Source organism: Leptidea sinapis, chromosome 23, assembly GCF_905404315.1.
Source record: "Leptidea sinapis chromosome 23, ilLepSina1.1, whole genome shotgun sequence".
NCBI classification, from domain to species: domain Eukaryota; kingdom Metazoa; phylum Arthropoda; class Insecta; order Lepidoptera; family Pieridae; genus Leptidea; species Leptidea sinapis.
The window spans coordinates 5,527,002-5,551,738 of NC_066287.1; the positions used below are offsets into that span (position 1 = coordinate 5,527,002).

At 37.7% G+C, this 24,737-nt stretch overlaps 1 protein-coding gene and 1 long non-coding RNA gene across 6 annotated transcripts in view; one reads left to right on the forward strand and one right to left on the reverse strand.

Annotated features, from left to right (window-relative positions):
• Nucleotides 1–24,737, forward strand: part of LOC126971348 (uncharacterized) — a 31,845-nt gene that overhangs the window by 5,178 nt on the left and 1,930 nt on the right. For 2 of the 5 annotated variants that reach the window (XM_050817603.1, XM_050817604.1), the window contains exons 4-13: nucleotides 2,625–2,753; nucleotides 6,590–6,724; nucleotides 9,076–9,308; nucleotides 13,775–13,865; nucleotides 15,347–15,516; nucleotides 17,107–17,146; nucleotides 18,657–18,785; nucleotides 20,291–20,459; nucleotides 21,178–21,321; nucleotides 22,090–22,246. In XM_050817603.1, the coding sequence (XP_050673560.1) occupies nucleotides 2,625–2,753; nucleotides 6,590–6,724; nucleotides 9,076–9,308; nucleotides 13,775–13,865; nucleotides 15,347–15,516; nucleotides 17,107–17,146; nucleotides 18,657–18,785; nucleotides 20,291–20,459; nucleotides 21,178–21,321; nucleotides 22,090–22,246 (1,397 nt within the window). Of the gene's footprint in view, nucleotides 1–2,624; nucleotides 2,754–6,589; nucleotides 6,725–9,075; nucleotides 9,309–13,596; nucleotides 13,866–15,346; nucleotides 15,517–16,852; nucleotides 17,253–18,429; nucleotides 18,574–18,656; nucleotides 18,786–20,290; nucleotides 20,460–21,177; nucleotides 21,322–22,089; nucleotides 22,247–24,737 lie in introns of those variants that run through there. The other 3 variants (XM_050817605.1, XM_050817606.1, XM_050817607.1) reach the window with 3 other exon arrangements.
• Nucleotides 21,915–24,737, reverse strand: part of LOC126971491 (uncharacterized) — a 31,460-nt gene continuing 28,637 nt past the window's right edge. Inside the window, exon 3 of the long non-coding RNA XR_007730911.1 lies at nucleotides 21,915–22,232. This is a non-coding gene — a long non-coding RNA (uncharacterized LOC126971491). The remainder of the gene's footprint in view (nucleotides 22,233–24,737) is intronic.

Consider the following 24,737-nt stretch of genomic DNA (forward strand, 5'->3'; position numbering starts at 1 on the left):
GCCTTGGGGCACTCCAGCATTCACGGGCTTCGGGTTCGAGCAATGTCCGTCGACAACGACCTGTATGCTGCGCCCAGTGAGGAAGCTGGAGGTCCACTTGCACAAGCTCTCGGGAAGCCCAAATGATGGAAGTTTAGAGAGGAGCGCCTTATGCCATACACGATCAAAGGCCTTCGCTATATCCAGGCTAACTGCCAGGCCTTCCTCCTTGCTTTCAATAGCCGCAGCCCATCTATGTGTTAGGTATACCAGAAGATCACCTGCCGCCGACCATGGCGAAACCCGTATTGTCGGTCGTTGATCAACTGGTGACCCTCTAGGTATACCAAGAGCAGATGGCTAATTATGCTCTCCATGATTTTGGAGAGCAGGGAGGTAATAGCAATAGGCCTGTAGTTTGCCGGATCCGAACTGTCTCCTTTTTTTTGGATCGGATGGACAAGGGCTGACTTCCATGAGTCAGGGACTACGCCTTTGGAATAAGAGTGCCGGAATAAACGCGTTAGCACCGGCGTCAACTCAGGGGCACACGTTCTAAGCACGATTGGAGAAATGCCATCCGGCCCGCTCGACTTCCTGACGTCCAACGAAAACAGAGCTCGCCTAACAGTTTTCTGTCTGAACTGTACTTCAGGCATAGAGCTCTGACACCGCGGATGGTCGGCGGTGTTTTTCCGTTGTCGTCAAGAGTCGAGTTGGAGGCGAAAAGAGCGCACAGGAGATCGGCTTTCTCTTTTGCCGAATGGGCCAGGGTGTCATTCCTCATGTGCAACGGTGGCATGGACGGCTGGCTGAAGTTACCAAGAGCAGCTTTCGACAACGACCAGAACTTGCGTGTTCCGGTCGGGTAACTGGAAAGCTGCTCGCCGATTTTGACGACGTGTTTTGACTTTGCACGGGCGATTTGCCGCTTAAAAAATCTGGAAGCACGGTTGTATTTCCTCTTTAGAACTATGCAGTTCGGATCCTTTGTGCCCAGCGCCGCAACCCAAGTTCGATACGCCTGTTTTTTGCAGTCAGATGCTGCTTTAACTGACGCATCGAACCAGGGCTGTGATCTGCCACCGATCGGTACTACAGAGCTTGGTATAAAAATATCCATGCCCTGTAGTATCACATCGGCTACTGCAACGGCGCAGGCACTAGGATCATCCGAAGGGAAACAAACCCTGCTCCAAGGGTAGGATGCAAAAAAGGAACGCATCCTATCCCAATCTGCTGACTTGTAGTGCCAAACGCGGCGGGTCGCTGGTGGTTGGACGTTCCGAGAGGGGCGTCGACAATGACCTGGTAACCATCGGGATGTGTAGTCAGCAGAAGATCTATTAAGGACGGCATGTGGCTATCCACATCCGGGAGCCGCGTTGGCGACTCAACCAATTGGGACAGATCGTACGCCAATGCAAAATTATGCACAGATCGCCCTGCGTAGTCTGTGGTACCTGATCCAAGCCATTCGGCATTGTGCCCGTTGAAATCACCCAAGACTACGATTTCAGCGGAGGGGATCTGTGCAAGCACGTCGTCAATTGCCGCTTGAACGCAGCCCATGAGATGATCGGTTTCTGCGTTACCACTATGGACCTATTACCTGTAGACACACGCATAGATGCGGACGCGGTCCTCTAAATCTACGCGGAGCCAGAGAGTGGACAGGTCCCTACCCTCAAAATTGCCGAGACAGCGACAGCAGATATCCTCCCTAACGTACACACATACCCCGGCATGAGGCAAAAAATTGTGCTCAATTTTGTACCCGGGGTACGTTAAATATGACGTATCGCTAGGTCGAGATATCTGCGTCTCCGTAAGGAAACACAAGGCCGGCTTCGCCGTCTCAAGGTGGTGGTGGACGGCGTTTAAGTTGGAGTGAATTCCCCTGATATTGCAAAAGTCCACGTTGAGTGTGGAGCGGGGTGCCGTGGTGTTACTGCCTCGTTTGTCCTTGGTCATGCGCGGTACTGTGCCCTCCCCAGAATACGAAGGGCAGCCCGAGCTAGAGTGCTCGGGGAGGGATTCTCCGACTCTGGTAGAGCCGGTACCCTCCTGGGGTACTATCTCTTTAGGGACCGCTTTCATAATCTTTGTTGGGGATGGGGGGGGGGGGGGGAATGGCCTCCGGTCCTCGACACTAACCTATGCGAAACATAGCGGCACTAGGCCGCTACTTCACGCCGGTATTCTGTGCGAGTGTGGTAATTAACCCGGACGAGTCTGGCCCGATTGTACTGACGTCAAAAGACGGCTGCGTGACTCTCCCACTTCTAAATCTGTTGAGTGCGGACTTAAAACACCACCAGTGGGAGGCTCCTTTGCACAGGATGCCGGCTATATTATGGGTACCATAACGGCGTATATTTATGCCGTGAAGCAGTAATGTGTAAGCATTACTGTGTTTCGGTCTGAAGGACGCCGTAGCTAGTGAAATTACTGTGTAAATGAGACTTGACAACTTATGTCTCAAGGTGACGAGCGCAATTATAGTACCGCTCAGAATTTTTGGGTTTTTCAATAATCCTAAGAGGCACTGAATGGGCAGGGCATACCAATTACCAACAGCTGAACGTCCTGCTCGTCTCGTACCTTATTTTTGTATAAAAAAAAGGAATATATTGTGTTTTCAGAAAAGACGTCACATACGATACAACGGTGCTACCCCTGCTTCAGTTCTCAATCAAGAACCCCTATGATGCTCTTCCACCCTCTAACCGTTTAGAAGAACTGAGGTTAAAAAAGAACACCCATGACGCAAGGTGAATATATTATTCTTTAATTAATAGCAATCTTCAGGCAAAAATACTCTTTTTGAGTGTTTTAACTTACACTCGTCCCTGATCGCCTATCTAATAGTGTTCAGACTCTAAAATAATTATAATAAAATAAATTAAGCTATTTTGCGAGCATTCTATTAGCGATTATAAAAAATATAATAACTTTAATCTTAAAGACATGAAGCAGAGTTTCTGGTTGCAGGATTATTTGATGATTGATCCCATGACAAACGTCATAAGTTAAATCAAAATTGTAATTACATTACACACTATATCTCAAGAAATTACTATTATTTAAACAATATGTTATGTTTTTTTTTAAAGTGATAACCCTCACTGCTAGGATTAATACACAAATAAAATTTGAAAAACAAAATTTTATGAACGATGCTCCGTGACGGTGCTCTAACCAACTGAGCTAACCGTTCGAGTACCGCCTCGTTATAAAATTCTGTTTGCTTTGTTCAACTCTCAGGTTGTGGCTTCATCTACAGGATACACTTTATAGTTGAGGTCGTGGGTTCGAATCCCGCATCGTTGATAAAATTTTGTTTTTCAAATTTTATTTGTGTAATATTATTTCACAAAAAGCATGTTGCGTCAATGAGTCAGAGACAGGAAATAATAAAATGCACGAGACAATTAATGTTAGGAACGATCATACTATAAAAGTTGCCATCGTCTATACTCTTAACAACTCTGACAAGCCGATCGATATTATAATATATCTAGAGATAGCTGCCATGTGCTCTATTTTAATGGTGGAAACTATATTGTGAACAAAACTTATTTTAGTGTTTATTTTCTTTATAGGACTCTCCAACTAGATGCACACTACCTTAGAACATTAGCTTCTTTATCACGGCAACTATTAGATACTTGTGTGTGTGGTATCTTGACACTCAATGGCATCTTTCAAATTTGTAACATACGCATTGTATTATTTTGCATTGAAAAAAATAAAACACTAAATACTTACTGATGATATGTGATCCCAGTGTCTTTCTTATTTCTTGTAGTATTATTTTTACAAAGTTAAACTACGCAACCCGGCATTTAAGTTCCGATTATTAGCAAAGTTTCACAGAACATGTGGCACGTCCACGTCACACATTGTTCGAGACTGGCTCGAGTACGCCTACTTGGGCGTAGCATTAGTTGCCGTATCTAGTTGGAGCGCAGCGGAGACCAATCCTTAATCTAAGGTCTCAACATAAATAACGAAATTTGTTTTTGTCAATCACCCAAAGGGATTGACATATTGTTGTTAATATTATGTTCTTGATGGATAATGTTTTTTATATATGAGTTGAGGGCGGCGTTCACAGTGATCTAAATAAATAAAATAAAAATTGGAAAATCCAAAAGTGCACGTCTCGAACGCTCATCCTATATTTTGTTTAAAGTTAAATTTCGAATAAAATCGAATCACCAGCATTAAAAAAAAACAAGAAAGCCTACAGTAGTGATTTTCCAAAGAAACCTGCTCTGCTTAATTCTGAAAATTGTGAAAAAAAAAATAAGTCGTTTCGTCAGGTCGTTCTCGAGATATTCGTATTACGCCGTTTATTTGAACCACAGACTAATGGACGTTCACGATAAATTTTTTTAATGACCTTTTTATTATTTTGATTCGTATTCGACAACATAAAAAAGTATCAGGATTATTCATTAGTGTCTCAGCTTTATATTGATGTGCTTTTTATAATGTGTATGAGTAATAGAAAAAAAAATGCAGTTTAAAGAGTGGAAATCGTGTGACCTTGACAGGTCGGTTATAAAGCACAACCTCGCTTTGCGTTCGAGGCGTGCAATAATCAATAGAATTATTCAATTATTATTTTCACCTTAGACAATTTATACGTCTAAATAGAGTCTCATGCTGTCAGACAACCGATAAAAACATGACAGCAATATTAGTTTAGTGTGCGTTACAAGCTACGTCTTACACTCGCGATTTGTGTTAGTGTACGTGATTTGCTCAAAATAGAGGAGAGAACTGTCAACCTCAATTTTTTTTGACGTTATCACAGCTGTCATACGGCCATAAAATCGTAACTATCGTTGACGTTTCTGTCCCAATACACATATCAACGGTAACTCAACTTTTCCGTACTTGCTGTCTGTCAATGGGACGACGTATAGCTTACCAGCGATAGAAGTTTGTATGGAAATTTCAATTCACGCGAACCAATATAAGGCGATAAGAATGACTTTTCGGGTATATTGGGACAGCTTCAGATTATTGACAGCAAATTACTGACAGTAGAAGGTAGTAAATTATATCTATCTGTAGATAGTATATTGGGAACGGCCGATAGTCTATCTAGACGTATAAACGATCTAACATTTTACTTTGATTGCTGAAGCACGAACGTATGATTTCTATGCCATCATAATCCGTTCTGGCAAGGCTGCGTTCGAGCTTAAACAGTGTCCTTTACTAAGATAGCGGTAAAACTGGATTCACCCATATTGCAGTGATTTATTCAATTATTGTCCGATAAAAACATCGCTGTCTCAGATTGTTTCCGAAGTTATTTTGGAAAGCCACTGGTGTGGGATGCGACTTGTGCCCCCTCTCATATTGAACATTCATGTAGATCGGGGGGTGCAGCGGCGGAATCTGCCGAAAACCTAAAGCGGAGGAAATATGCATCACTCGGTGATGGATACATATTTGTTCCCTTTGGGGTGGAGAAGATGGGTCCACGATTGGGTGGATGGGAGGCGTCTAACCGATTTAACAGGTGACCCAAGATCTGGTACGTACCTCTGTCACAGGATAAGTTTGGCTATACAAAGAGGTAACGTTCCAGCTTCATGGGCACCTTACCTGCCGATAGCGATCTTAATGATATTTTCTATTTGTAATTAATTAATTTTGTTAGATTATTTAAGTTATATTTTATTATTATTGTGATATATAAATAGCGTTATTAGTAATTTAAGTCATACGTAAATAATTTGAAATATTGTATATAATGAAGTAATAAATAAATAAGTTATTTTGTGTTATTGTGTATTAATATATTCTTGATAATGTAATGAATGTTCATAGGTACAAAAGTAAATTTGCTAGACACTGTCATAACCATAATGTTAACACCAGGAACAGACATAAGCCTATAGTGCCTACTACTCGGCTAAGTCGAGTTAGTAAGTCTTTTGTGGAGCGATGTATATGCTTTTACAATACGACCCAGAAAATGTTCAAAACAAAAGTATTACGTTACTCAAAAAATTGTTAAAAACGTTTGTGTGGTAAAGGTTACTATAACATAAGTGACTTTCTTAATGATAACACAGATTGGGAATGGAGCGACCTCCCTCAGGCTATAAATAATAAGATAAATTGTACAATATTACGTTATAAACATATTTTTTGATGAAAAAAAAGCCCGCTGAGTTTGTTGCGCCCATTCTCCTCAGGCTTGAGGCATTCATTTTGGAATGGGCGGTAGTTTTTTTGACTTTCAATAAGTGATGCCACATCCATCCTATTTTGAATAAAAATATTTGAATTTGAATATGAATTAATATGCAATTTAGAAAATCGTATAAATTGTAACATACTAACATAGTTTTTTAGCCTGTAACTAACAAAATATGGGCCTCTGTTGCCTCAATAAAGATTTTTATTATTATACTAGTGGACCCGATAGACGTTGTCCTGTACACACGTGTCAAATTTAAAAAATCGGTTGAGCCGTTAGGAGGAGTTCAACATACATATGCATACACATATTATATATATTAAGATTATTATTTTATCACTTACTGTGATGTAATGTTGACTCTTTATTCACTTGTTACAGGTTAACTTACAGCACTGCAAATACAAGAAAACTTCCGAGAAAATATTATGGATCTACAAAGCGATTGAAATTTAGAAAAAAATATAAACCTGTATCTACTGAAAAACAAACTTATCCCGAAATTTATAAACATATGTATGTATGTATGTATGTACAAGCTACAGCTCTATGGAGCTAAATGCTAACATAGGAACAATCATTAATCATAATATTATACATAAAATTACATAGCGTACACACGGACGAGTAAAATAAGAAGGACTCCGTGTCACCTTACATAACAGTGAGGCACTAAAACAAGCCGGTAAACGTGTAAATACAATAGCCCCATGCATACACTTACACTAATACAAGCCGATCGGCTGCCATTATGAGATTTGCCATCGTCTGTGACAGATCAGGTTGCGTCGCAATAAAATATTTTAAAAATGCCGTCGTGAGTTGTGAAAAAGTGTAAAAATAATAATATAAAAGTATTTGTGGATATATGATTATTTAAGGGAGAAAAAATTGTGTATCTGGCATACCTCGTAACCGAAGACACACGAGCATAAAGGTGCTTCACTTGCTAATATCACGGCGCGGAGTCCTTCTTTTTTTACTAGTCCGTGAGCGTACGTCGTATATTTTCGAAAAGGGAAAATGTGCTACCATCAGCTTTAGATTTTTAACCGACTTAAAAAAAGTAGGATTTTCTCAATTTCACTGTATTTTTAAATTAATTTAACTTTCGACTGGGTGAACCGATTTTAATGATTCTTTTTTTATTTGATCTTCTGGTGCTTCCCTTATGGTCCCAATTTGGTTCAGTTCTGACGATGGCATGCATGAGAAGATCATATTATAAGTCTTAAATTTGCATTACGTACATCTGCGCCACAAATGGACGAATAGCCATCAATATCACGCCAACCGATTTCGATGATTATTTTTTTATTGGTAAATATTCAAGGGTAGTTTGATAAGAGTTTGGTAAGTTTCTAATATTGGGATGATATCCGGATATTTGAGTCACTACCGTAATGTCGCTATGGTCAAGTAATTGTTGCAGTCGAATATTTATTTTTTATTTTTATGGAATAGGAGGACAAACGAGCGTACGGGTCACCTGGTGTTAAGTGATCACCGCCGCCCACATTCTCTTGCAACACCAGAGGAATCACAAGAGCGTTGCCGGCCTTTAAGGAAGGTGTACGCGCTTTTTTTGAAGGTAACCATGTCGTATCGTCCCGGAAACACCGCACAAGGAAGCTCATTCCACAGCTTTGTAGTACGTGGAAGAAAGCTCCTTGAAAACCGCACTGTGGAGGACCGCCACACATCCAGATGGTGGGGATGATATCCTAACTTGTGGCGTGTCGTGCGAAGGTGGAATTCGGCGACAGGAAAATGATGGTCAATGGAAATCCTTAATGGCTTACAGTAAGGGTGCGATCTGTCACGGAATTTCTAATTGTCTGTAATCAAATCGCAATGCACTTACGTTCGATGCAAAATGACACAAGTTTTATATGTATTGCGCTGTTCGCAAGTATTTTTTGAAATTGTCCTCGAGGTAGATTTCCTCTATTGAGATAGGCGTTTCTCCCTGAATTCGCTGGTTTCATTTAAACGCTGCTGTCTCATATAACCAGCACATTTAGTAGGACTACACATATTCAGACAAATTCGTTAGTACTTCGGATTCACTAAATCAAAAAAAACTATTTTAAAACAATTTAACTTGCACTGAAAAGTATTGCGTATTCTTCTACAACTTAATAATTAATATAATATAGTTAATTATACTTATTTTATATTTACTCGACGTCAGTGAAAGTAGGTTTGTAACTACATACATAGTTATAGGTGAGATGTGCTGTTTCGCACGTGCGATTGACGAGGCAAGAGCTGGGCCGCGGCGGGAGGACACCGGTTCCAAAAATACATTTTTTTACATTTTCTCACCTTTTTTCGCTTGCGAACCGGTACAGATGACTACGCGGGCAGGTCGGAGGCGCTGCTCTTCAAAATACCTCCATTTCCCCCATATATCGTTGCTTCTTCTAGTCGCCGAGTTGACTCACTATTTGTGTTACACATGTTATGTTACTACTAAAATAGGCAGCCCTTGCGGCGCCCTTTTACCAGTGGGAGGCTCCTTTGCACATGAAGCCGGCTAGATTATGGGTACCAAAACGGCGCCTATTCCTGCCGTGAAGCATTAAAGTGTAACCATTACTGTCTTTCGGTCTGAAGGTCGCCGTAGCTAATGAAATTACTGGGCAAATGAGACTTAACATCTTATGTCTCAAGGTGACGAGCGCAATCGTAGTGCCGCTTAGAATTTTTTGGTTTTTCAAGAATCCTGAGCCGCACTGCATTGTACTGGGTGGGGCGTATCAATTACCAGCAGCTGAGCGCCCTGCTCGTCTCGTCCCTTATTTTCATTAAAAAAAAAAGAGTTTGAAGCTACCACACAACACTCGCTGTTCTTTCGCTTCCAGGTTGTCGTCTGAGAAACAACCACCGCTTACTACAGCCCCCAAGGTCCTCCCAACGATGGATAACAAGTTTCTATCTATGATTTATAACAATACAGCTAACAGGAACAACGATTCATGGAATTTTATTTACGATGTGATACAGAAAGTAAGCATAAGTACCACAGAAACGTCTACTGGCATCCCTGCGCAGGACTTGGGGACATTGGATCTGTTTCTCAAAGGCACAATTAGCGGTAAGTACCAAGTTGAGTCTTTTACTCTTAGCCGTTTCAAGAAAATGGTGTTAATTTCGATCTTGAAATATTTTAGTTCGTACCACTTTTTTTTATGGAATAGGAGGACAAACGAGCGTACGGGTCACTTGTTGTTAAGTGATCACCGCCGCCCACTATCTCTTGCAACACCAGAGGAATAACAGGAGCGTTGCCGGCCTTTAAGGAAGGTGTACGCGCTTTTTTTTGAAGGTACCCATGTCGTATCGTCCCGGAAACACCGCACAAGGCAGTTCATTCCACAGCTTTGTAGTACGTGGAAGAGAGCTCCTTGAAAACCGCACTGTGGAGGACCGCCACACATCCAGATGGTGGGGATGATATCCTAACTTGTGGCGTGTCGTGCGAAGGTGGAATTACTAATGGTGGAACCACAATTGGAACTGTAACAATGAAAGTATTTAGAAAGTACCTACATGGCTCTCCTAGGATGGTCTCATCTAATAACCCAAACTTCTTTGAGAATGATATACTAGAAACAAGAGTGGGTTATCTTTATGAAACTGATATTTAACAAGTTGCATAAAGTAATTACATAATCTTAGATTGATATTGTTATATAATATGGATAAGTATTAATATGTATATGTGTATGATTCTATGTATATGTATAAATATACAGGGTGTCCCAAAGTTATGGGACATGAAGGGAAAGTACCTTAAATATCGAAGATAGGCTATTTTACTGAAAGAAGACTTTATGTTATTTTTAAAAGTTAGTACTTCTGCATTCAAAGATTTTCTAAAATTTACTTGCCTCGTCTGGGAATCATACCGACTGGAATGAAAAAAAAAATCACTCCTACTTTTATAATGCCAATCGAAAGAATGGCCAAAAACTAATAACTCTTTTTAAGTAACATAGTATTTTAAAAGAAAGGAACAACGTAAAATGAATGTTTTCCTACTTGGCTTCGTACGCATGGACCGATTAGATGGCCGGCCAGATCCCCGGACCTTACACCATTAGATTTCTTCTTTTGGGGATACGTAAAAGATATGCTATACAAAAAGCGATACGAGAACGTGGGCGAGTTACAAACAGAATTGTGCCGTATCATATCGAGTATTCACCATAAAATGATAAGAAAATCAACAGGTAGCGGACTCATTAAAATATTGGCGATTTGCGTAAGACAAGAGGGATCATATTTTGAGCATTTAATTTATTAATTTACAAAAAAATACCCACTACTTTCTTTTAAAATACGATGTTACTCAAGAAGAGTTATTAGTTTTTGGCCATTCTTTCGATTGGCATCATAAGAGTAGGGGTGTTTTTTTTTACATTTAAGTCGGTTCGATTCCCAGACTAGGCAAGTAATTTTTAGAAAATCTTTGAATGCAGAATTTCTTACTTTTAAAACTAACATAAAGTCTTCTTTCACTAAAATAGCCTATCATCGATATTTAAGGTACTTTCCCTTCATGTCCCATACCTTTGGGACACTTGTATATGTGTATGTATTGTAAAACCTTTGTGATAAGGTGATTTTAGTGAATTTGTTTTTCCAACACGAATAAGTAATCTGTGGATAACGTAGACTTTGATTATCCATGTATTTATATTATAAGAATTGTAATTATTAAGTAAGTTATCATGTATAATTAGTGTTTGTTATTTCCAATAAAATAAAATAATTAAAAATAGATAGTGGTACAGACCCCTACATGTGCTAGTCCGACTCGCTCTTCACCTTTTATTGTGAATTTCATGTAATGTCGTCTGAGTCTCAATACGTAATCCGTTATCAAGCATGTTTTGTCTCTTTTATACACGATTATCAAGACAGAGATAGTATATACTGGATCACGGATCACGTTAATACGTGTTTAATGCCATGTGGCTTAATAGCCACATGGCATTAAACTGAACAAAACAAACATTATGATTAAGATCATTTGTACGTCTGATAACATCGAAAAAAGTAGACTTTTAAAACTACCCTCTAATTTCAGAGCAATTCACACACACTTAAACAGAGTTGCAATACAAATCGAGTGTAAGACGTAGCTTGTCACGCACACTAAACTAATATTCCTGGCCTGTTTTTATCGGTTATCTAACAGAAAGAGACTCTATCCAGATTCTAGACGTATTAATTTTTATCTAAGCGGTGTGATAGTATGAGCATCATCTTTGTGTCCACAGTCCACCTCCCGAGTCTTTTAATGTTATTTTATGCACAGGTTTTGGCCTCATATCGAACAAGGCTTAAATATAGACGTATGAACGATATTTGAAGCTAGATTTGTTCTACTCTTAAATATAAAGTTGTTGTCACGGTTGTGAGATTAAGATCTGTGAAAATCGGTGAAATTGTTCAAAAATTAATTACAAACAATGTTTAAAACTTACCGTTTTGCTGAAAATCGCGAAAAACTCTGAATAATTTTTTTTCCATGCAAGGGAATGATGGGAAACTTTTAAACATTGTTTTTAATTATATTTTGAACAATTTCACTGATTTTTAGCTTGTTGGGACTTTACTTCGAATGTCTAAATTGACCGGACTAAAGTTCAAATTCAAATATTTTTATGCAAAATAGGATTCAAAATAGAATGCCTCAGACCTGAGAAGAACGGGCGCAAGAAACTCAGCGGGCTTTTTTTTAAATATAAATATGGATTACAATGTAATATCGTAAAATAAACATTTATAATTAAAGAGCCTGAGGGTGTCCGCCTCATTCCCTTTAAATAATAATCGATGATAGAAGAAAATACTATATATTTTTCAGTCCAGATTGTAATGTTCAGCCTCACCTGGTAAATGTTTGCAGTTTAAGTACTCGGAAGTTAAATTATATAATTTAATTTGATCAATTACAGCGTCATTAATAGTACTCAGTGACTCCAGCTTGACCAATCTTTATATATCTTCTATCTTTAAATGAGCAATTCTTGTATATATATATATAATCTGAATCTCGGAAACGGCTCCAACGATTTTAATGAAATTTAGTATACAGGTAGTTTCGGGGGCGAGAAATCGATCTAGCTAGGTTTCAATTAAAAAAAAATCGTTGTATCCGTGTTTGAATTAGAAACAGCTACAATAACATTAGAATACAAAGGTAAGTTTCGCCACTTTATATAAGACTATAATAGCTCAGATGGGACATTGGGTGATCCGGAAAGCAGAAGACCCCGGTTCGAATCCAGATGTCGTTTTTGTTCAAGTTATGTATATTCTTAAAGATCCGAGCAAGGCTCGGTCGGCCAGATATTATAAATTATGTGACACGTTGTTTGTCCGCGATGGACTCCTTAACTAATGAACGGATTTAAATGGGGATTACTTCATGGAGTGCAGTTTAGTCCAACTTAAGATATAGGATATTTTTTATTTTGATTTATTCGGACCCATAATTATTTATATTTCCAATATTTGTTTTGTATGGACATATTTTCTGTGAGAGAATTTATTGACGCACGGTTTGACAGTTCTGCTGTGAAACAATTTCATTATAGTTAACAAGAGGCAGACGTTCTATACATAATATATAGAACGTCTATGACAGGAAGCATATTTTACAAAATAATTCTTGTTGTTATGAAATATTAGTGACAAATTCATAAAAACACAGCATTTTTTTTATTATACACAGAACAACGTCTGTTGGGTCAGCTAGTATACAATAAAGCATTGTAAAATATAACTTTAAATAAAATCTTTCGCGCTTCAGTGAGTCGGCTTGTTTTCGAGTTTGTCACCAAAGTTACCTCCACATATTATAAACAAAATAAATGCCCACAATTGTCGCTAGTCTAATTTCTGTCACATTTCGTGAGCGTGTCCGTATAGTAGGAATGTGTTTATTTTAACTGCGGACTACTGAACACCTGCACCGATTTTGATGAAGTTAAATTAGAAGAAATAATCTTTAGATTATACCAAAAGAGTAAACCTATGTTTTCTAGCTATCCGATTAACAGTTCTTTTTTTGGCAAGATTATAAAAGCTGAAATTTTCTCAGCACATCCTTCCAGAAGATACTAAGCTTTATTTGGGTCATCGTAGTTCTGTCACGTAAAAGTAAGAAAGAAACCAACTAAAAATTAACCAAAGTATAATTATATTATTTTTATCTAATTTGTAGTTATCCCGTTACTTTATAATAATATTGACACACTTTTTACACAAATTATCTTGCCCCAAGTAGGAATATATATCCTGTGTTATGGGTTACAAGACAACGATATATTTAATACAATATATTTACTTAAACATACATAAATTCATATAAACATACATAAATACATTTAAACATCCATGACTCGGAAACAGACATCCATATTCATCATATAAATGCTTGCACCTACCAGGGTTCGAACCCGGGACCTCTAGCTTAGTAGGTAGGATCGCTAACCACTCGGCTATACAGGTCGTCAGACTTATAACTACACAGTATTTACTTTACAGCTTATAGAGCTCCAACAAGAATGCTAGGTTACGAAACAAGTGGTGATGGTACAAGAAAGGACTATAGTACAGCTTCTTCCGCATCTGAAAGGTGAATAATTATTAGTGTAACTATCATTGTAAGCTTCAACTAGTGCGATATTTATTAATTTGTTAACTACATGCAGTGCCGGATTTAAACTTAATGCCGCCCCTGGGCTCCGGAAAAAAATCCGTCCCAATACTGGACTTTTACATAAACTTATAGTTTATATATTTTATATTTCAAAACTAAAATAACGAATTTATTGCAGAAACTTTATTATATGTCATATATTCTAATAACATGAATAAATATTTGTTTTTTTCTAACAATTATAAATTTGACACTATTCGGTGACCATAACACGTCTGACTTTTTTTAAACAGAATTAATTGATTATATTTAGCAATCTTGATAAGACTAAAATTTTTTTTTTACTTTCAAAATTTTGCCATCCTAAAAAAATTGCCGCCCTGGGCACTCGCCCCAACTGCCCCTAGTGTAAATCCACCGCTGACTACATGGGTACCTTCGCGTAAACCTTCCTTAAATGCCGGTAACGGCCCTGTGATTCCTCTGGTGTTGCAAGAGAATGTGGGCGGCGGTGATCACTTAACACTATGTGACCTGTACGCTTGTTTGTCATCCTTTCCATAAAAAAAAGAATAATAATATTCTAATTCGTGGACCATAAGATATTAGCTCCAACCTTGGAGTGCCTGGTAGCTATTTGCCCCCTCGAGTCGCACAGGCCAAGTGTCTGAAGTATAAAAAAAAAACTTTTCTCCTTAAATTTCATAAAGGAAGTACAAAAAATTAGGAAAACGATTGACTCAGTTGAATAACCCGATTTTCACGCAGATTTCACTCGATCGGTAAAGCCGTTTATGATTTATTCCAAGAAAAAACACATTTAGAAAATTTTTTTTTCTCAGTTGTTTTGAGATTTTTCAAAATCTACCGGTTCGAATCGGTCCGAATTGTATTCAAAATCTAAGTCTGGTCTAATCTTGGTCAAGTCCTTTCGCATTTTTTCAAGCCGTTCAAAAGTTATAAGAGGACATACATGTACATAATGAAAATAGTCAGGGAAGCTCCACAGTGCGGTTTTCAAGAAGCTTTCTTCCACGTACTACAAAGCTAAACTTAAAAAAATCTTCGTAAACTTCTTTCTTATATTAAACTAGCTGTCCCGGCAAACGTTGTTTTGCCATATAAAGTATAATTCACGCGACAGTTTTATAAGTAATAAAATATTGCCTATATTATAGCCTGTACATCATTTTGTTCTATTGTCAATAGTTTTTGCAGCGCACGCAAAAAACGGTTTTCGATTTTACACCTTGTGTTACAAAATAGCAATTTTATTACGGATCCCTAATTTTGAAAAAAAAACATAGCCTATAGCCTTCCTCGATAAATGGACTACCCAACACTGAAAGAATCATTCAAATCGGACCAGTAGTATCAGAGATTAGCGCGTTCAAACAAACAAACAAACACTGCAGCTTTATAATATTAGTATAGATAATATTCTTTTATTTGTGAAGCGGTTCTTCTGAAAGGTCCAGCACAAGTGCAATAAATGAAATGAGGAGGAACATTGAAATGTCGAGAGTGAACAACAATGATACAACCGCCCGCGCCAGTCTAATGAACACGACCATGTCGTCTGACTCCGACGACGCGGCCGGTGATGCACTAAATACTACTGGGGAAGGTTTGTACCTTCATTGAAGTTGGACAGGAGAACTATTTAGTAGAAACTAGTTTTAACTAGACAAAATATATTTAGTATAAATACCTACGGATTTAACAGTAACACTTAAACTAACTGTACGTATTAATGATTGATATTAGGGGTTAAAGTACAAAATTGCCGATTTGTACTGAAAAATTGAATTTTTAAACTAAACATATTATTTAAACAAAATAATTATCATTTTTATATATACATTGCTGCCATCTAATAGGAAGTTCATTTATGCCTTTGCAATAGAACTGTGGTGATCTAAATTCGACAAACTGTGTGAAAGCATTTTGTGCGACTCCTGAGAAGAAAACCTCTTATCACGTAGTAAATAATTGTCTAAATCACGAATATATGGTTGTCCGTCTGGGTGGTGAATGTTTGAAAATACAGAGGGTGACGAATGTTTTCTAATTTCAGTTCCTATAGAGTTAAAATGGTTTCTGGTGCTGTATGAGGTTATTACATTTTTTAAAAGAAGAACACGTAGGCACCACGCGAGAAAAGTTTCACTCAAAAATCAAAAATCTCAAGCCATTAAGGTTCTATATACAAAAAAAAAATACAAAATCATTTATTTCGCACTTTTCATGTACAAATTAACGTTTTAAACTGACCCCCACACTAGGCGTTGCAAATAAAAATATACAAGCGGCTAATGACAACAAGCTGATTACTAAAATTTAACTTATCATATAAAGAAATAAACTAAAAGTAATAAAGTGAAAGTGTGTGTATTGTGTATATGTGTATGTGTGTATTTTTTAGGATTGTACCTTAAGAATATTTTCAGTTTCCATATAGGATAGTTGTATTAAATATTTTGATAGAAGCTCTTTAGCCTTGAAAATGGGGTGTTCTTTAAATTTACATAGCTGGACCAGTTTATTATAAATCCGGGGGTAAAAAAAGGTTGGAAAGCGACATGCAAATGCAGTTTTGGCAGTAGTAACAGGCAATTTGTAAACTCGGTTTTTAAGCAATGTATTGTACTCTTTTGAGTTGAGAGCTGTTTTGTGGAATTGCATCGCCGCTCTTATCAGGTAAAGCTTTCGATATATAATATATCAATTCAAAGTACCTATTATTAGTATTAAAACGGCAATTTCATACTTTAACCCCTATTATTTATACCTACGGTGAATGTATAGCTTTTCAACTATAATTGTTATCTCTTTTTATATAACAGGGCTAAAACGGACAAGAGTCTCACGTGAGGCAACCGCCCATGGACATCAGCAACACCAGGTGTCAAGTGATGCGTTGCCGAAGTTGAAGTTGGGAGTGCCTATGCTCTGAGCTTGAAGATTTATACCCTAAGTCGTATTGGTTCGGGAAAACAGCAGAAAACAAACAAACAATGGGGTTATAGAACGCCAGACGTCAATATTTAGCGGGTGGAATTTTGGCATATTGTCCGGTGGTGGAATATCACCGCTGGTATCCCGAACAACTCTGAACATGCCTCGTGATACATTATTTTTTGTCTTTTAAAGTTATAATTAGATATAAGCACCTTTCATTTAGATTATAACATAAATAATATAATTAACGTTTTAGATTATGAAGATATAAAAGTTTATTTTACGGAATCAGAAAGGTATAAATATTCACACCTTCTACACAACTTTCTCTATACTATAATAATATAAAGGATCCTACTTCTTGCAAACATTATAATATTCGTTGATGTTTGAATTAACTCGGTAAGTTACATGTGGTATTTAATTTAATAAATAATTATTTTAGCGATACAAAAATATCAAATAATTTTCACGTCATTCCGAACCCAATTCTGAAGTCCACGCTCACGCCGCAACCAGCCGCGGCAATGTTGCACAATACGTGGGTCATGCTGAATGTTCCTGGACTGGCCAATTGTAATAAAATTATTTCAAAAACAATAACAGTATGCTGTGGTATATTTATATGTCGGTCTCAATGAGTCTTACATCTTTGTGCCATTTGGTGTTGAGACACATGGCCCGTGGGGCCCAGAATCGCGGAGAGTGTACAAAGTATAATCTTCTCGCCTCAATAGGGCTACTGGAAACACAAGCGCTGGCAGCTATTTGGGTCAACGGATCAGCCTAGCTATCCAACGCGGATAAGTTCCCAGTATTCTTGATACATACCCCGTAATGATAGTTTTAATTTAAGTATTGTAAATATAGTTATAAGATTTGTTTTTTTTGAATAAGTGATAATTAAGTGTCAGTACATTCGTACTGCAATAGGTATTGGTATGACCTGAAGCTTTGGAAAATTAGCATTAATGGATATCGCATGATTTAACGGATGACCAGCAACGACTTAGTGTAGAGTGGTGATAAATAATTATACCAGAGGCTCCTGTGCACAGGATTCCGCCTAGATTCTGGGTACCACAACGGCTTTTTCAGCCGTGAAGCAGTAATGTGTACGCATTATTGTGTTTCGGTCTGAAGGGCTAGGGATAGCTAGTGAAATCACTGGGCAAATGAGACTTAACATCTTATGTCTCAAGGTGACGAGTGTGGGCATCAATTTTTGGATTTTTCAAGAATCCTATGCGGTACTGCATTGAAATGGGCAGGGACAATCAGCTGAACGTATTGCTCTTCTCGTCCCTTATTGTCATAATAAAACCTTTTATATAAATTCCCGCACCACGTAGACGTCTGGCATTCCACAACCGCGCGTTTCGTTAGAAATTTCTTGCCTCGCACAGCCACTTTGTGGAATCAATTACCGGCTGCGGTTTTTCCGAACAGATACGACTTAGGGACCTTCAAGAAAAAAGCATACTCCCACCTTAAAGGCCGGCAACGCATTTCTTGACACACCTGTTGTTGCGGATGTCCATGGGCGGTTGCCTCACCTCTCCCCATCCCGTGAGCCTCTTGCCCGTTTGCCCCCTGTTATATAAAAAAAATACCAGAGTTTTTCAAAAAGTTTGCTTAAAAACGTCCTCACTCCGTCCTCACCTCACATCCTTCATCACGGCAGCGCGTCCTCGCATTCCGCTAATAATTAAATGTGGTGATGGTAATTACCTACCACCAAGTCAACTTTAACCTTTATAACTACATTAATATAAAGTAAAATACAGCGAAAACTTTGTTGACTAGCTCGACAGAAACTGCGTCACTCGTGAACCACAAATCATTTGAAAATGTTGTAAAAGCAGCGCCCGTGATGGCGGGTCTGTTAAACACAACGCCTGTCAAAAATGAGAAAGCCTTGGATGAACATGAAAGGTATTTTAATGAACTAATGTTTTTTGTAAGTTTTGGATTTATCTTAGTCCTTAAACAACCATTCCCAATACAAATCGTAAGATATTTGCCTGTTTCTATGTATTATGGCCCATAACCTTCCATGAGACTAGATAGCGGAAGACGGCCTAAATGAGGGTAACATACATATGACGGATGGTCGTAACAGACGTGGCGCGCGGCCCTATTCTGTAAAGCGTGGTCGCAACACACACAACATTCGGACGCGTTCGCTTCTTCATACTACGGAATAAATCACACTCGTGAGGACACAAAAAGTGTTGGACTGTCTTATTTCGGTAAACGATAAGTAATAATAATTTCATCTAATAATTTTTTCTATTATAATTGTGAATATTTAGTCGACAAAATAACAGTCATTTGCCCACACGATCTATTTTTAGCACAAATGAAAATTGAGATCGCGACTGTTGGCCAACTATTATAAAAGGTCGATAGCTCACCGGCCCCCCAGGAGAGCGTGCCAAGAGACAACGAGCCTGCGATTCACGTCATTTCTGTCTTCCTGTTCCATAGAAAAATAATAAGAAAGCTTATTTATGTTTAAAAACTGTTTCCAAATAATAAACAGAAAATAAAATATCTTCTAAAGCACATCTAATACGAATTATGGTTGGTCCTTTTGATAAAATTCTTAGTAAATCTTCAAAGACAAGCCAGCGACTTTATCTACTGTGAAGTTTGGTAGTGATCAGACCGATAGAAAATTTAAATTATTATTTACTTTTGTTTGGCAAGACAGCTAATAATTTGCAATATATACGCGAATGTTTGTTTGTTACCCTTTCACACGGTAACTACACTAGGTACCGATTAGCAGGAATATTTGTACACCTGATATTGTATCAGGGTTAAATAGCAATAGTTTATTACATACCTAGGGAGGGAAGTAGGACATAGCTTCCTCACCTAGGACTTAGATGACATTTTGTACGCGGCTTGAGATGCCCTTTTTCCCTCCGTTGTTGCGTATCTTATTTTTTACCACACCTGTACCGGTAGGTTCAGACAAATTCGTAATACCGAAGTTTGCATCGCTGGAATTCAATGAAACAGACGATACAGTAAAAAAGGTAGGTTGCTGCAGAGGGAGGGAAAAATAATAACGCATGCGTAATGCGTCAACAATTGCATAGGGTGGAAAAGTGCTACTCCAGGCAAAAGCCAAAAAATAACTAAGATAGTTTTATTGAATTTTTTTTAGATGTTCCAAGAGAGCGCGAATTAAAGGCACGCCGCAATTAAAGTCGCAGGCGTACACTTTACTTTTATGGATTCCGTGTCCACGGAGTGAGAGAGTCACCCAGTGAGGTAGTTGACTGTTAACTGTCATATTGGCGCTGCACATGGCAAATGAATAACGATTTGTCGATTGGTTTATAATTTAGGGCAGACGCACAATCGTGGCGCCATCTCGTCTCTCGTGTATTGCTAAAACTATATTGGCTTTGGTCTTCAATTTGTAGTGTTCAACAAACAGTTCGAAAGAAACGGTACTTACAAGCTTTGCAAATAGAGGAGGCACGTCCCCGGAATGTGACGTCAGCAAGCTTGACTAAGACTACGCGGGGGAAGGTGTACATGTTCTCTGATATGCAAGACTTGGCGCAGTTTGTTGAGCTGCAAGACGATGAGGTAACGATCTAGATCCTTCCCAGGAATTCGAATTGAACAATTGACCATATTGTAATGTGTAGGTAATAAAAGAGAGAACCTAAGAGTTCCGAAGAGCTGTTAACCTGATCCTCCTCACCGACTTCTATCCTCACACCACACGCCACCATCTGCATGTATGGCATTCGTTCGTACACTTATCTGAATGCTGGCACCCATAGCCATGGAATGTTTAGTAATACGCATCATTACTCTCCCAAAGATGTTGACAGAGACTACGCTAAAACATTTGCCACGCTTCACACTCCACCTAACCAGTGAACATGGGTCGCGGTGACCACAAAGCATCACCTATGGTCAGCCTGGAACCTACATGAATACTCCACACCAAAATATATTGCTGGTTTGCTCCTGACTTACTTTCCTGATGTCTCTGGGTCGCATCGACCTTTCATACAAGCAGTCTTATTTTTTACTTGGCCCAATCTACTAACATCCATTGCCATGCAAGAACTATCTCTTCTTTTTTTGTAACAGGAGGATAATGAGTGATCCGCTCTATTCATAACCTCTTGCCACACCAGAGGCTTTACACGAAGTCGCCGGCCAGACCAACAACCTTGTTACTGAAACTCTGCCGTACGTGGGATCGTACCGCTATCCGCTGTTTTGACAGTGCGCGTCTTGCCTTGTGTCACACTGACAGCTGCTGTCAATTAATTAATATTTGCTGTTACAGATAGAGGGCCGGGTAGGGTTACGATATTTGCGGAAGTATGTCGGCTCACCCGTCTTTAACATTTGCGATTTTCACGAGCCTAAAAGTCGACAAGTTCATCTGTTTAATTTATCGAGAATCGTTATTGCCATAAGTAACTTTACGGTAAGTTGGTACAAATATTACTTATTCTGATATATGTGTCAACATGTTTGTTTGTGCGTGTGTCTGTCAATATTACAAGTGTCAACCTGATGAGCTGTAATGACGCGGGACCGCCGTTTTTTTTAATTGTTCATTGTACTTGTGTTTTATTTTACCAACAAAATTTTGACTAAATAGAGGTTCCACATTCCCCTGTTTTTCCCTAGAATATTGAAACCATGAGTCTATGTCCCTACGTTTTCTGTTTTTCTTAATAACCTTTCAAAATTGTTACGTATTCGTCTGAACGGTTTAAAAATGCAATTTTTACGTGCAATTTTTACGATGTTTGAAGAATCATTTCAAGAGTCATATTTCTTATGTTTTTAGTTGATTGAAAAAAAAAACATAGCTTTAGCATACCTAGATTTTGTGACAAAAAATCTCTGGTCTAGAAGCATTATTCAAGGAGAAAAAAGAGGAATACATTTGCTAACGCCTCCTCTTACCATTTCTTAAGCCCCGGTACACGTCAGGTTCACACATATATTTTTAAAAGTTCAAATGTTAGCTTATATTTTATGGCAAAAGAATGAAATAGAATAGACCATAGCTATTATTAAAATACATTTTATTTTATTAACTATGTATTATAATACGATCATATTTCGTTGTAATCACAATGAAAATGTTCAGAAAAATACATTTCCTTTCTTTCCTTCAATGTTTATATGAACAATATTTTTCTCTTTTCTTTTACTTATTTTAAAAGTGACTACAATCGTTCAGCTGGACCGCATGACGATCGTAGCAACACCAGCGAGAACCCTGCTCCACGCAGCAGTGCAGTGCCCGAGGGATACCCTGGAGTGCCAGGTGGCGGGCACTCGGGTCTGCATCGACTCTACCAACGCCTGTGATGGAGTCCCCAACTGTGGAACCCATGGTACTTATCAATAAATCAATGGTTTTATTATTTTAATGGTACATTTATTACAAGACAGCATACATATTTCAAGTATAGAAGCATGGACCGCGCGACTGAGAAGAAGAGGTTATATTAAGTTAACAGTAAGTATTATATTGTCACTATTATCCGCATATGATAAAGACTAGCTGTATTATTACAAAACAGTTGATGAAGTTGATGAAGCATGTCTTGAACACTTGTTATAAAAAAGTTCTAATACAAATCTGTGTCTTTCTGTTTTTTAGCCTTCAATATTCTTTAGACATTCCTTATATTTAAAAACGAGCCCAATCTTGTCTAAGGTGTGTCTAAAGGATAGATCATATTCTTAATGAAGATTTATGATATGATGACAGATATATGACAGCTGTCAAATATTGCGTTCCGTTCCTTTAATTATTCCTCATTTTATGTTGTGCTTAACGACTTTTTGATCAAACACAAACACTGTTTTGTAATAGAAAAAGATAAAGTCCATTTTAGACGTCGTTATTGTTAGGTCACTGATGTTGTTATTGTTAGATCATTGTATAACAAAACACGTGTCTAAGCCATGTTTAAATTATTTTTGAAATTGCACCGAAGCTGCTTACACTGACAAACACTATGGACAATTTGTATAAGGAATGCGGCGTGCTAAGAGTACGTCAATTATTCATATTGGCTAGTGCAATGAAGGAGCACAAAAATGTTCACAATACTCTTTTTTATGGAAAAGGAGGACAAACGAGCGTACGGGTCACTGGGTGTTAAGTGATCACCGCCGCCTACATTCTATTGCAACACCAAAGGAATCACAGGAGCGTTTCCAGCCATTAAGGTAGGTGTACGCGCTTTTTTTTGAAGGCATTCATTTCGTTTCATTCCATAATCTTCGCAAAGCGAAGCACAGAAGAAATGCAGGTGACCCGTTCGCTCGTTTGTCCTACTATTTCATAAAAAAAATATAATGAAGTGTGGACCCTTCAGACGTTGTCCTATACACACATCTTAAATTTGAATAATCGGTCCAGCCGTTTGGAGGAGTTCACTAAGATACACATGAGCAGGAGAATTATATTATATGGACGGAATTGAGAATCTAAACCAATCTCAAATTCACTGGAACACACAAAAAAATCATCTAAATCGCCAAAGTCCAAAGTCCAGCCGTTTAGGAGGTAGTTCAATTGTGAATCTAAGCCATTCTCGAATCCACCTAATGACACACAGAAACTTTCATCAAAATAGGTCCAGCCGTTTAGGAGGAGTTTAGTTACAACAGACGCACAAAATAAATATATATATTAATATTATTTTTTAGCGTATTTTCAATGGCTACAGAAATGCCAAATGATGACTGCTAAGTTAAATGGTTTATTGTTAATCATATCTTTGTTTGATTCCTTAGATCCCTAAAAAATCCCTAGAAATCTGTATCCCTATCCTTAATCCTTAAATCCCTAGTTTTATAATAGGTATCTTTGACTGACCGAGTTTTCGTATCTATAATATAGTATACGCGTCACTTTTACATCATAAATAAAAATTAAATTAATTTCATTTTAAAAAAGTTGCGAGCTACACAATATCTATAATAATTAAATAAAAATCGCTTTATAATGTCCCTTTTGTTCCCTTCGTCCTTCGTAATTTATCAGGACAGTTTGTTATAAAGAAATATATGACGGAGATTGCTTCCGTTGGATTGCCCGTACCGATAGGTAGGTATACTTTAACGGCCGTTTTCAATAACGTATATCTAGTTACGGATACATTGCTGTCACCGTTTAATGACAAGATCTTATCTATCCATAGTAATATCCAATATAATTATAGTCCAATGCTTTATGTCGATAGGTTATTGAAATGTAAGTAAGCGTAAAAGGATAGATTTGTCTTACCTTTAGTAAGTTAAACTAAGGATAAATAGATTATTGAAAATGGTCGTTAATAAGCTAGATCACAGGTGTGAAAATGAGATCAAAAGTACTTTTTAATATATTAATTGCCATTTATTAAGACGACTAACGCCTGTTGTTTTATATCTTAGGTATTTAAATGATGAAAACTTTCCTTAGACTTTATTAAATTAAATTTAATTAAACCGGCTTCACTTTCGACTCATCAGTGTTGATAGTAGTATTAAAAAATAAGCGCACATTTAAATAAAGTATCAAAACAAACTAAACAAAATATAATATAGACAACGAGGGTAATTAAAAATAATTATTTTACAGTACAAACGGCAATTTCATAATAACCCTTAATATATAGATTATAACAGCAATTAATAATAAATTTCTAATTCAAATATTTTTATTCAAAATAGGATTCAAAATCACTTGAACTTCAAAAACTACCACGCATTTAAACTAGACTGCCTCAGACCTGAGAAGATAGGGCGCAAGAAACTTATTTTACATATTTTATAGTAATTTCATAAGTAACTATTGCTTTAAATAATACTCGTATATTGAGCTGTTTT